This window comes from Schistocerca gregaria, chromosome 7, assembly GCF_023897955.1.
Source record: "Schistocerca gregaria isolate iqSchGreg1 chromosome 7, iqSchGreg1.2, whole genome shotgun sequence".
In the NCBI taxonomy this organism is placed as follows: Eukaryota; Metazoa; Arthropoda; class Insecta; order Orthoptera; family Acrididae; genus Schistocerca; species Schistocerca gregaria.
This window is the reverse complement of record NC_064926.1, coordinates 140,798,769-140,811,448: the sequence shown is the minus strand read 5'-3', so window position 1 is coordinate 140,811,448 and position 12,680 is coordinate 140,798,769. Positions and strand designations below refer to the sequence as shown.

Below are 12,680 nucleotides of genomic sequence, written 5' to 3'. Positions count from 1 at the left end.
TTCTTGCACTGTTTCAGCAGCGTCTTCTTCTTTGCTGGTTGTTCCACTATGTGGGTGACTACAGCACTCATGAGTGCACTGTTGCCAGCTACGTTCACTGCCTGCAGCTTAATCAAGGCATCTGAGTCATCATACAGGGTGCTGAATTCAAGCTTGCAGTAGTACAAAATCTAAGTTGTACAGCTCTGTCCATGCTATGCTTTTTCCTTTGCACTTGATGTACAAACATATGGCAGGCATACAATTGTCATCTTGCTGCTTCTGTGGTCGATCGGTGACTTTAGTGAGCTGTACCACCAGTGGACCCTTTGCTGTAGCAGCATTCGCCTGTCCTGCTCGCTGTTTCTTCTTCTGGTGACTAAGAGTTGCCCCTGTTTGTCTGCCTCATTCTGTGAATGTACGGACCAACTGCTGTCCCTTCTCTTGGGTGGTCGTCCAGGTAGTTATTTCCCTTTCAGTCATCCATGTTTACAAATTTTAGGTAGTGTGGGAAGGTCCATCCTTTCATATGATCCTTCCAATTTTTAATTTTTTTTTTATGCCTTCATCCATTTATTTATATTTTGTGTTCCACACTGTTCCCTTATTGACACATTGGTTCTTTTGTCCCACACGGTTACTCCTTGGATCTGTCTTAGTTCCTTCATTTCCACTGCCATTAACTTTTTGTTTATCTTTTTCATTTTTGCTCTAGTTTTGGGAGCTGCATTTGTCAAAACAGGACACACCATTGTTTTACACATTTTTATTTTACCCTCAGTTGCCATAAATTTGTTTCTGCTTACAGTATTTTGCAGGCATTCAGTTACCCTTATTGCCTTTGCCACTTGATTTGCCACTTTATTGCTGGTAATCCCTAGATAATAAATTTCATCGCTTGTTCAGACGACACACTGCTTGCTACTAATTTACATTGTACAATTGCTTTGCCATACACTTAGGTTTTTAGATGAGATTTCAATGTTATATTGCTTAGCTGTTGTATTAAATTGGTGAAATAACCATTGTAAATTATCATCTTTATTTGCGATCAGTACACCATAAGCAGCATAACATATAATATTTACCACTTTATTTCCCATTTTATAGTCCAGTTTATTTCTTATATCATCAGTGATGTGGTATGTTATTAAACTGAATAGGAGTGGACTTAAGGCAAATGCCGTAATGGTTCCTTCAAAAGGGCATGACTGCTTTCCTTCCTCATCCTTCCCTAACCCAAGTTTGTGCTCTGTCTCTAATGACCTCGTTGTCGACGGGATGTTAAACACTGATCTCCTCCTCCTCCTCCTCCTCCTCCTCCTCCTCCTCCTCCTCCTCCTCTCCTTGTCTAATTCCTGTATCTAGCATAATTTCATCTGTGAATCCTTCATGTTTTTCTAATTCTATCAAAGGCTTTTGACAAGTCAATGAAACACAGGTAGGCTGGGTTATTATACTCTACGGATTTCTCTAAACTCTGTTTTAAAGTGAAAATACTATCTGTTGTGTTCCTGCTTTCCCTGAATCCTTGCTGTTCTTCTATTTCCATATAATTTTGCATTCTGTCTCTAATTACTGATGTTAACAATACCAGAGAAGGAATGTTGTTAATCTTCATATAACAGAGATGCTGAGTCACAATAGGCATAACAAAAGGATTCACACAATTACAGCTTTCAGCTATTAAGGCCTTTGTCAGCAGCTCTCTCTCTCTCTCTCTCTCTCTCTCTCTCTCTCTCTCTCTCTCTCAAACGCAACTTGGACACACGTCTGTAGTCACAGAGAGCTGAAACCACAGTGTGGATTTTCCATAGTTTAATTACTGATGTTTACTATTTTAAGGTGGTATCAACCAGGGTAATTCCCCGGTACTTGTCATGTTGCTATTAATGTAACAAGTCGTTGACATAATGTCTGTTCCACATATTATTTTATTTATTTATTGTATATGGGATTGACGGAGGACATCGAAAGGGTGCAAAAAAATGGTAGCTCATTTTGTTTTATCACGTAATAGGGGAGAGGGTGTGGCAGATATGATACGCGAATTGGGATGGAAGTCATTACAGCAAAGACGTTTTTCGTCATGGCGAGATCTTTTTACGAAATTTCAGTCACCAACTTTCTCTTCCGAATGTGAAAATATTTTGTTGAGCCCAACCTACATAGGTAGGAATGATCATCAAAATAAAATAAGAGAAATCAGAGCTCGAACAGAAAGGTTTAGGAGTTCGTTTTTCCCGCGTGCTGTTCGGGAGTGGAATGGTAGAGAGATAGTATGATTGTGGTTCGATGAACCCTCTGCCAAGCACTTAAATGTGAATTGCAGAGTAGTCATGAGGATGTAGATATGCCATCTGGCTGTGGTGATTTCCTATTTTTAAGTTTCTTTTTTTGTAGTGCATATTTCCTCCAATAAAAGTGTATTTGGCTGTCATTTTCTGTGCTTTGGTGACAAGTTTCAGTTTCCACTTGCACTATGTCCTTTGACAATGCTGCAGCAGAAGTGCAACAAATTTTGCTCATACTTTGAAAACAGCAATTGCAATCATTTTCCAGTTTTCCAAGTGCCAGCAGCAAGAGTCTTTACAGCTCTGTCAGATTCAGCTATTTGCTCACACTGCTTAACTACAGATGCCATTTGATAGCCATCCTCATTACTGTAGAGAATGATTTTTGCTGCCTGTTCTTAAAATATAAGAGGAACCAGTTGTGAAGTACTTATTCTTACCCCATAATGGTCCAACTCCTGAAGTAATATTTTATGATCAACACAAACACCGTAGTTGAATCAGGGAGGACACCTAATGTTCGCAACTTTCTGTTCCATCTTTCCAGTCACTTAAAGAGGCAGAATACAGCATTTTCATTTGTTAAATCACTTATAAAGGCATACTGTACATTTGACAGAAAATTATGTGAAATGAGATGATCAACACCCTCTAATATATATCCTGTTCAATAACTTTTGCAAACAGTGATGGCATAGAATTGGGTTTAAAATTTTCTACATTATCCCTTTCTCCTTTGAGTAATTTAACTGTTGAGGAAACTGACCCACCTAGAGGAAAAATTACAAATGTCCCTAAGTACAGGGCTAACACATGCAACATAGTGCTTTAGTATCCTGCAAAAGTATCCCATCACATTAATGAAATTGTTAGTCTTCAATGATTTAATTATTCAGTCAGTCTCCGCCTAGTCAGTATCATGGAGGTGTATTTGAGATAGGAGTCTTGGGAGCCATTTTCTAACAGAGTTATATAATACCGTGCAGAAAATATCAAACAATGGAAAATCCGGGATGGAATGCAACAATACTCCGAGAAGGAAAGCTGCCACTCACCACACAGCGACTTGGCATCTCCGCTGTGTGGTGAGTGGCAGCTTTCCTTCATAGAGTATTATTCCTGCAGAAAATAAGTTGTTATTTAATAAACCTGATAATATTCAAAAACTGATTCTTAAACAATGCATATGTATTTGTCTTATCAGTAACTAAAAACATATTTACTACAGATTGACACTCTATTCTTGGTCTTGTGCTGTTGGCCAGACACTTCCTTTGTGACTGATGACCTTGTTTTAATTTTATCCCTGGAATTTGTGGATCACATGTGATTTGCCTTCCTAATATCATTTTTAAAACAGTGAAAGGTCCAGGTTGAAATATCAACAATATTACAGAATGATAGATTTCTACTCACCGATAGATTTCTACTCACTGTAAAGATGACACATTGAGTTGTAGACAGATACCATGAAAAGACTCTTACATGTAAGCTTTTAGCTGAAGCCCTCTTCAGAAAAGAGAAACACATGCACATTCATGCAAATGATTGGTACATCTGGCCAGTCTGGAGTGGCTGGACGCAGTGGTCATGTGTGTGTGTGGTGAACTTGCTTGTTTGAATATGCACATGCTTCTCTTGTCTGAAGAAGGCTTTGGTGAAGGCTTATTTGTGACAGTCTTTTCATCATGCCTGTCTGCAACACATGTGAGTAGCCATGTAGCCTTTCTTAATATTGTTTATGACATTTTAAGCAGCTTATGGTACTGTTTGAAATGGGTTTCTGTAGCTCGATTGTGTCTATTTGTAGTGTTCTGATATAACATGATACCCCCATCAGTCAGACACCTAGGTTACATGTTAGTTCTAATGGGAAGCAACTTTTAGAGAGCATGATAAATGTGTTGAGGAAAGCATTATATTTATTCTCTGTTATCAGCACTATAAACATGCTGCCTTTTTTTCTTCTCTAATGAGGTTTATGAAACATGTCTGTTCCCACTGGATTAGCGTTTGTAAGTAGTTTGTAATTATATTTAACCTGTCAATGTGCACAAATTTCTTCTAGTGGTAAAATTTGTGCATCATGGTCTGAAATGCCTTTTACTAACAGAATGGCCCTCTAGTAATGAAGAATGAACATATAAAATTGATACTAAGGTCACCAAATACTACTGATTTTTGTTACTTTCTATTAAGTAAACAAAGAACCCTCCCTAAATTGGACAGAAAGTCGTGAAAACAGGGGAGGCTGACCTATGGATACCTGTAATCACAAGTAGTGTTTCACTAAATTGAACTGCTCCTGTACAACAATGACAAGTTCAGTGCAGTGCTTTGATACAACGATAAATGTAAATGAAATACCATTTTTCGCGTACATGGCCTCTCACCAATCCACAAAGAACTTCTTGAAAAATAGCCAGCTAATCTCAATTCTCATGTAGGAAGCCTCTCCATTGTTACATGGTTTAAGTGGGGTACTCTAATGAGCCAATATGATCAGAGATAACATCTATAAGCAGTTCACCAACTTTGTCTCTAATACTTCTATGTTTTGGTGAAATATGCTATTTGCTTCACTACTTAGATACCTTACCATTTTTGAAGGTGGTTTCTTTGTTGAGAGACTTCACTTAAATGGGATACATATCAGTTGTGTTACCAGTTAGTACTGGCATTTTCTCATGAGTGATACTATCAATCCATCAATACATTATCATTATAAGTTTTGTCAACCTCTTCATCCTATACTTATTCACATGCAGGCCATGCCTTCTGAAACTCAATCTATCGACAGTCTCAACTGGCACGTCTGCGATTTGAACTGTACCCCTTGCCATCAGTACCCTCTCAACCCCTATGTTAATATACCTAACAGCTATATAAAGATAAGGCTGATCATGATGCTGAAACGGCTTTGTGAGGTGCACATTTGTGCCATCGGTTTGTGTAGCTATATTTTCCAGGCTGTCACGATCCTTGTTCCTATCAAGACCATTCCCAGCTTCACCCACAGTCACTGCCTGATCTGATACTCTGTTTTTAAACTCCCACGTAACTCCTCTGTGTTACCTGTCGACTAAGCCAACCCTCCACTAGGTTTCACCGTGCCAGTGACCTGGTACTCACTCCCTAGTATTTCCTGCAACTGTTGACCTGCACCTCTGCCATGAGAAGTACCTAACAGCAGAACCTTCTTTTTTTATTGTAATTGACAATTGTCTTTGGCTTATTAATTGTTGAAGTGTGTTGCATGTTCCTGCATCTAGAGCAACAACAAACTCCTTTCACTACACTCTGACAGTTGGTCAAATCTCCTAGCAACCTTATTACCAACTGCCAGTTAACATTCCTCAGCCTCCTTCCCCCTCTTCAGCCTATTAAGTTCCTCACTTGCATTTTCTAACTGCACCTGAAGGGCACAGCTCTCGCTTCTTGTCTAACTATATATAGTTTTGGAAGATTGCATTTGTATGTCATCTGTTCATGTAATAGACCATATTACTAATAGTTTTATTTCCATATATTCTCTACTAAAATTAATTTTTCTGTGTGCATGACATTCATCATAATTGTTACTGAGTCAATCTTTATTTATGATATCTATATTTATGCAAACTCTGCCAGTATCAAAATAACTGAATAGCTTCAGTAAAATAAAAAGTTGACATTAAGATTATCACAGGTATTTTTAAGTGATACAAAAAATTTGTGCCCAGAGACTTTCTGATGACATGGGCACTTGAATAGACAGCCGAAAAAAATGTCAGAGTACTGAATTCTTATTTTAAATATCCTTCCTCAAAGGAAAATTGCATGTGTATTTATTTATAATATGAAACTTGACATGTTGTAGTGATGTGATACTAGTAAAAGATGAGGGAATGTTTGGAACATGATAGCAGCCACCCATTGTCAACCATTTGTTGTCATCCGCTGCCTAAGGCATCTTTTTATGTCAGTGTGAAGGATTGTGAAGTTATAATGCTACCCTTGGGGTCACTGTTGTAAGGTTTGTTATTCTGCATAACCTACCTCATAGTATCAACATCTGTGATTTACAGTTAGTGTAAGTAACTGACATGTCAGATTAGTGACATATTAGTTTTCTCCTTTATAAGGAGGGTAAATTGTCTACATTACCACAAATTAACACTGTTGTTGAATTTATTAGTGACTGTAACCTTAAAAACATTTCTTCTAAACCGTAAATTTTGTACCAGCTTTTCCTGTTACTGTAATAGATTTCTTGTTTTGATTGTTATTCACTACACTTCTGAAAGGCTGTTGGTAATATTAGTAGCATATCAGAGCTATAAATGAGAAGAGGATCACTGTTCTGTAAAATATTACACCAGGCACAATGCAGCCCCATCGTGTACGCTGTTCTCAGCCACTGAGTGAGTTAGGGGCTGTTTGTAAACATCTGAAATCACCCAGACTATTGAAGAGTGATAGGAAGCTGATGTGAATAGGTGTGTTAGGAAGGCTACCAAATCATGTACCAGAGGCAACAAAGGTACCTCAAGCACTATCCTCTCCTGTGGATACACTCTTTTGCAGGACATGCAACAGGATCTGTCTTTACTTGTCCGCTTGGGTTTGAGTGGCATGTGAATAGTGGGTCAAGGTGTCCTACACAGAAGCGATAGCGACTAGATAGATCTTAATGTGTACACCCATCCTCCTAACCAACAAGTTCAAGATCCTGTTTTCCACTGAAAAATGTCGTGTCAAGGGCATACGGACAGAAATGGATAGGGGTATGTTAATCGTCAGCATTGAAAATGTAAGGCAAATAATGGTATCCTGTAGGGAAATAGTGGCAAGGGACAGGAAGGAACAACAGGTGCACTCAGTGTGTATGTCTTGGGGACTCATTCATCATGTTGGCCATTCCAGCACCCGTTAAGGAAGCAGAGTGTAAATAGTTGCAGATTGTGGTGCACTTTGGGCAGACGGTGCCTCTCATTTGGGCTCCAAGGTATACTTGGATCATTCGAGCAGCTGGTATGTACAGTTGAGAATATCAGCCTTGTTCATGGAGTTTCAATGAAGCTCACACTCTATAGATTGTGGCCTGCTGGTTCTGAATCGAGTGGAAGGCTTGAACCAGAAACTAGGAAGGTTCCGTAACATGGTGGACTGTGACTTTGTATCATGTGGCATAGAGTTGAGAATTATGAGGTACCCCTAAAAGAGTCAGATGCGCACTACACATTGGGGGCTGCTACTGAGGTACTGACTGTGGGATGCACGCAAGTGTTTTTTTTTTTTAGATTAGGCGACACACTATGCAGTCCAGAAAACGATAACTGCAGGAGACCTAGAATTAGCAGTACAGGATATATAGATGTGCTCCCCACAGGTGACAATATTGCAGTCGTAGTAGTGAATTGGCGGAGCATCTACAACAAAGTGCCAGGGCTTGCAAAGCTCCTAAAAAGCAATGAAGCTTACTAATAGTTAGTACAGAAAACTGGATACAGCTTGAAGTTGGTAAAAAGTGTATATTGAAAGGATAGGATAATGGGAAATGGAGGTGGATGTATTTGTCAAAATAGACAAGAAATCATATCCATTGAGACAGAAATTAAAATATCATGTGAGATTGCTTGGGCACAATTCAATATCAGGTTGACGTAAAATTTATGTTCGGATCTTTCTATAGACCACCAGACTCACTTCCTAATGTAACCAAAAACCTGATAGAAAAACCTCAGTTTTCATTTACATAAGTTCCCCGGTTCACTGTAATCATTGGAGGATCCTTTAATTTGGATAATTACAATTTTGTTAGTGGACAGCATGACAAAACATCCTGTGGAACAGTACTGAATACCTTCTTCGAATGTTATCTAGAGCAGTGGTTCAGAACCCAACTCATGATGATCACTTAGAGAATGTCCTCAGTGAAACTGGTATCAGTGATCACAAGCAGTTGTAGCAGCAATGATTACCAGAGTACAAAGTGCAACTATGATATGTAGAAAGATTTATATGTTCAGCAAAGTAGATAAAGAAGCTGCTGTGTCACATCTCAGTGAGGAACTTGACACTTTTATCTAAGGAACTATGGTTCAAGTTAAAAAGACTAACTGACATGTCACTGGATTGACATGTACCCAGTGGAACAGTTTATTATGCGAGGGACAGCCTTACAACATAATAATTGTAAGTAAGGAGCAGTGGAAGAAAACAGTTTGACACCGTATGGGGGACATCGTTTGGTTCACTGATGGGTCGAAAACACATCAAGGTGTTGGGGCAGGGTTGTACAGGGTTCAGCCAAGACTGGAGAGCAGCATCTCTCTAGGGAAACTGGCCTCAGTATTCCAAGCCGAAATTACTGCAATCAGGGCATGTGAGGAGGAGAATATGAGTAGGTGCTACAATGATCGTAGCATCTACATCTATGCAGACAGCCAGGCAGCCCTGAAATCATTGGCAGCTCCTGCAACAAAGATCTAAGGTTGTTGCAGATTGCCACAGGGCTCTGGTGGAGCTAGGGGGAAGCAATAGAGTGTACCTAGTGTGGGTCCCTGGCTACTCAGGGATCTGTGGCAATGAACAAGCTGATAGATTGGCTAGGATGGGGGCAACAACTCCATTTATTGGACCAGAACCTGTCCTTGACAATCACAAAGGCTATGGTCAAATTAGAACTATGGGACTGGCTGAGGAAACAGCACATAGGATATTGGGCCAAGGTCCATAAACAGAAACATGGTAAGGTAATGATGCCCAAGCCATGTTTTAAAAGAAGCTCTGTAATCCTGGGATTGAACAGGAAAGAGATCAAACTCATGACTGGACTGATGACCGGCCATGGGAACTTCAAAAAACACACACAATGGGTATAATGGAAGAGGACCCTAAATGTAGGATGTGTGATGAGGGTGAAGAAACTGCATCACACCTAATCTTTGAATGCATGGCATTGGAGAGTAAAAGATACAGAATCTTTGGGACAACTAGACCTGAAGAAATTGTGCCTAACAAAAAAACTGGTAGAGGGACTCCTTGCACTATTTAAGGGCACTGGTTGGCTTTACTAGATATACAGGGAGTGATACCACACAATAAACCTAGTTTCGGTGTGGGCAGTGGCAGGTTAGACCTAAGCTGTTTTAGCTCTCCTGTTACAATCAAATCAATGGGAGGGACCCCTCTTTGGTATACATCACTTTAAAGAAACTTGTAAAGAAACAGATTACTGCGTAGTAGGTGTAAAACAAAGCATACAGCTATAGATCAAGAAATGCTGAACAAAATGTGTTTGATTGTCAAGAGGGCAATGTGTGTGATCTTCAATAACTACTGGAGCAGAATAACTCTCACAAAAACTAAATAAATTATTGTAATGTGTAAAGGCCGTTAGTGGCACCGGTGTTGGTCTCTAGTGACTAGTGAATTAGACAGGAACTGAAACTGAGGGCAGCAAAGCAATAGTAGAAATTCTTAACTCCATTTTCAAATGTTTCTTTCAGAGGTAAATCTGGGAGTATTGCCCTAATTTAATGCTTGTACCACTGAAAAGATGAATGAAATTAAGTGTTCGCTTCAGTGGTGTTGAGAAACAGCTGAAACTGTTAAAACTAAATGAAACTCCAGGGTCTGATGGAATCCCTGTCTGATTTTATACCGAATTTGCCACTGAGTTAGCCCCCTTTTTTAACTTTAATCTACTAAAGATCCGTCAAACAAAAACCCTTGCCCAGTAGTTACTAAAAAGCATAGATCACAGCTGCCAGCAAGAAGTATAGCAGAAGTAGCCACAAAATAACTGCCCAGTATCCATTTGTTGTAGTTTCAGAACATGTTCTAAGTGCACATGTAACAAAGCATGTCGAACTGAATAATGTCCTCTATGGCAGCCATCATAGATTCTGAAAACATCAGTCATGTGAAATTTGTTATTTTTGTCACATAATATACTGAAAGCCATTTATCGAGACAGTCAGGTAGATGCAGTACCTATCAGTTTCAAAAATCATTTGACTCATTACCACGTCTACACTTATTATCAAAAGTACAACTGCACGGGATATTAAGCAAACATTTGTGACTGAGTTGAGGATCTTTTGACAGGAAGAACAAAGCAAGTTATCTTGGCTGGAGAATCTTCAATTGATGTAGAAGTGACTTCAGGTGTGCCGAAGAGATGTGTGTTAGGAACCTTTCTCTTCATGATGTATATTAATAACCTTATGGGTAATATTAATAACAACGTCAGACTTTCACCTGTGATGCAGTTATCTGTAATGAAATACTGTCTGAGAAAAAGCTGTGCAGATATTTAGTCAGATCTCCGTAAGCTTTCAAAGTGGTGCAGAGACTGGCGCAAGTTGCTTTAAACGTTCAGGAATGTAGAAAAAGACCAGTTATCTGCAATGAAGTACCGTATGAGAAAAAGCTGCACAAATATTTAGTTAGATCTCCATAAGCTTTCAGAGTTGCTTTAAATGTTCAGAAATTTATAAGTATGGACTTAAAGAAATGTAGTATACTAAGATCACAGTATCCGTCAGTCTCAGTTGGAATCCTCCAACACATGCAAATACCTGGGTGTAACAATTTGTAGGTTTATGAAATGAAACAATCATGTAGGCTCTGCCTTAGGTAAAGCAGATGGCAGATTGTATTTTGTTGATAGAATAGTGAAGAAATGCTGTGAATCTGCATAGGAGACTGCATACAAACCACTTGTGTGACCAATCCCAAAATATTGCTCAGGGGTGTGGGACCGTTAGCAAATAGGACTATCAGAGGATATTGAATGTACGCAGAGAGAGGCAGCATGAATGGCCACAGGTTTGTTTGACCCATGGTAGAACACTGAAGAAAGTGAACTGGCAGACACTTGAAGATAAATGCAGGCTATTCTATGAAAACCTACTTAGAAAGTTTCAAGACCCAACTTCTTAAAGTGACGATTCTAGGAACAACCTACAACCCCATACATATTGCTCCTGTAGGGATTGCAAAGATAGTATTGATTTTTTTAATTACACACACACACACACACACACACACACACACACACACACACACACACACACACACACACACACACACACACGTGTTTAAGCAATCGTTGTCTCCACTCTCCATACATGAATGGAATGGGGAAAAACCCTAATTACTGGCATAAAGGGTCATGCCATATGGCATCCACTTCACATTAGTTTTCAGAGTGTAGATGTAGAAGTGGATGAAGATGTTTGACAAACTAGATCCTACGTTCTCTGCACAACAGTCATTTATACTGACTGCTCAATTATAGAGGTGGGCTTATATGAAATGATGCACCATGTTGTGTTATGATTTAGCTAACCAATATTACCTTCTTACATTGCCAGTAAGGACTTATTACTTTCACATTATTATTCAGAAATTGTAGCTAACAGGGTTAATTTTGTGATTTCTGGTAATGTTATGTTGCAGTTTACTTTTGAAACTAACATTTTTAACTCATGTATATGCTTGATGGAATTTTAAGAACATATTATTTTTCAGTTTCTTGCATGTTCCATAAATGCTTCATGTCTGGCTCTTATGAACAGTGGAATTGCAATGAGATTTTTAGTAGCAGCAGTGAACTGTATGATAGATAAAAGAGATGAGATAATATTAGATCCATCAGATTTACAATCAAAGGTTTGTATTATTATTATTATTATTATTATTTTATTATAATTATTATTATTATTATTGTCAATACAGTGTTCTAATTTTTACGATTGTAAGCAACATTGTCTTTTGCATTTCAGGACAGTAAAGCATCGTTAACATTCGTGTTTGAGAGTCAGAAGAAATCTGTTGTTGCTTCTCACACAGAAGGACATTTCAGTCAGCTGCAATTTCAAGAATGCCTTCTCAGATGCCGTCATGCAAGTGATGTGTTATTTAAACTCTACCGTGAAATTGTGAAGAAATATACTAGTATGATTTGCTAAATTAATGAGATTGCATTTAGTATCAATGAATTGTCATGTAAATATTTTACTTAATTTGAATGAAAACTACAATATGAACTAGCAAAACCTGTACATTTTCCTGATTTTTTTTTCATTCTTTCTTTTTTCATATTGTAGTGTAGATGTAGAAGAAATAGGGGATCCAGTATTAGAATCAGAATTTTAAAAAGCTTTTGAAGACTTAAAGTCAAATAAGGCAGAAGGGAAAGATAACATTCCACCAGAAGTTCTAAAATCATTGGGGGAAGTGGTAACAAAAAGACCATTCACGTTGTTGTGTAGGAGTATCAGTCTGGCGATATACCACCTGAATTTTGGAAAAACTTCAACCACTCAATTACAAAGATTGGAAGAGCTGGCAAGCGCAAGAATTATCACACAATCAGCTTAACAGTCCATGCATTGAAGTTGACGACAAGAATAA

At 38.6% G+C, this 12,680-nt stretch overlaps 1 protein-coding gene across 1 annotated transcript in view; it reads left to right on the top strand.

Moving 5' to 3' along the window:
• LOC126282190 (exosome complex component RRP46) overlaps positions 1-12,322 on the top strand; it is a 35,730-nt gene extending 23,408 nt beyond the window's left edge. The window contains exons 4-5 of the mRNA XM_049981719.1: positions 11,796-11,936; positions 12,050-12,322. Of these exons, the coding sequence (XP_049837676.1) occupies positions 11,796-11,936; positions 12,050-12,235 (327 nt within the window). The 3' untranslated portion in view covers positions 12,236-12,322. The remainder of the gene's footprint in view (positions 1-11,795; positions 11,937-12,049) is intronic.
• Positions 12,323-12,680: the final 358 nt, after the last annotated feature.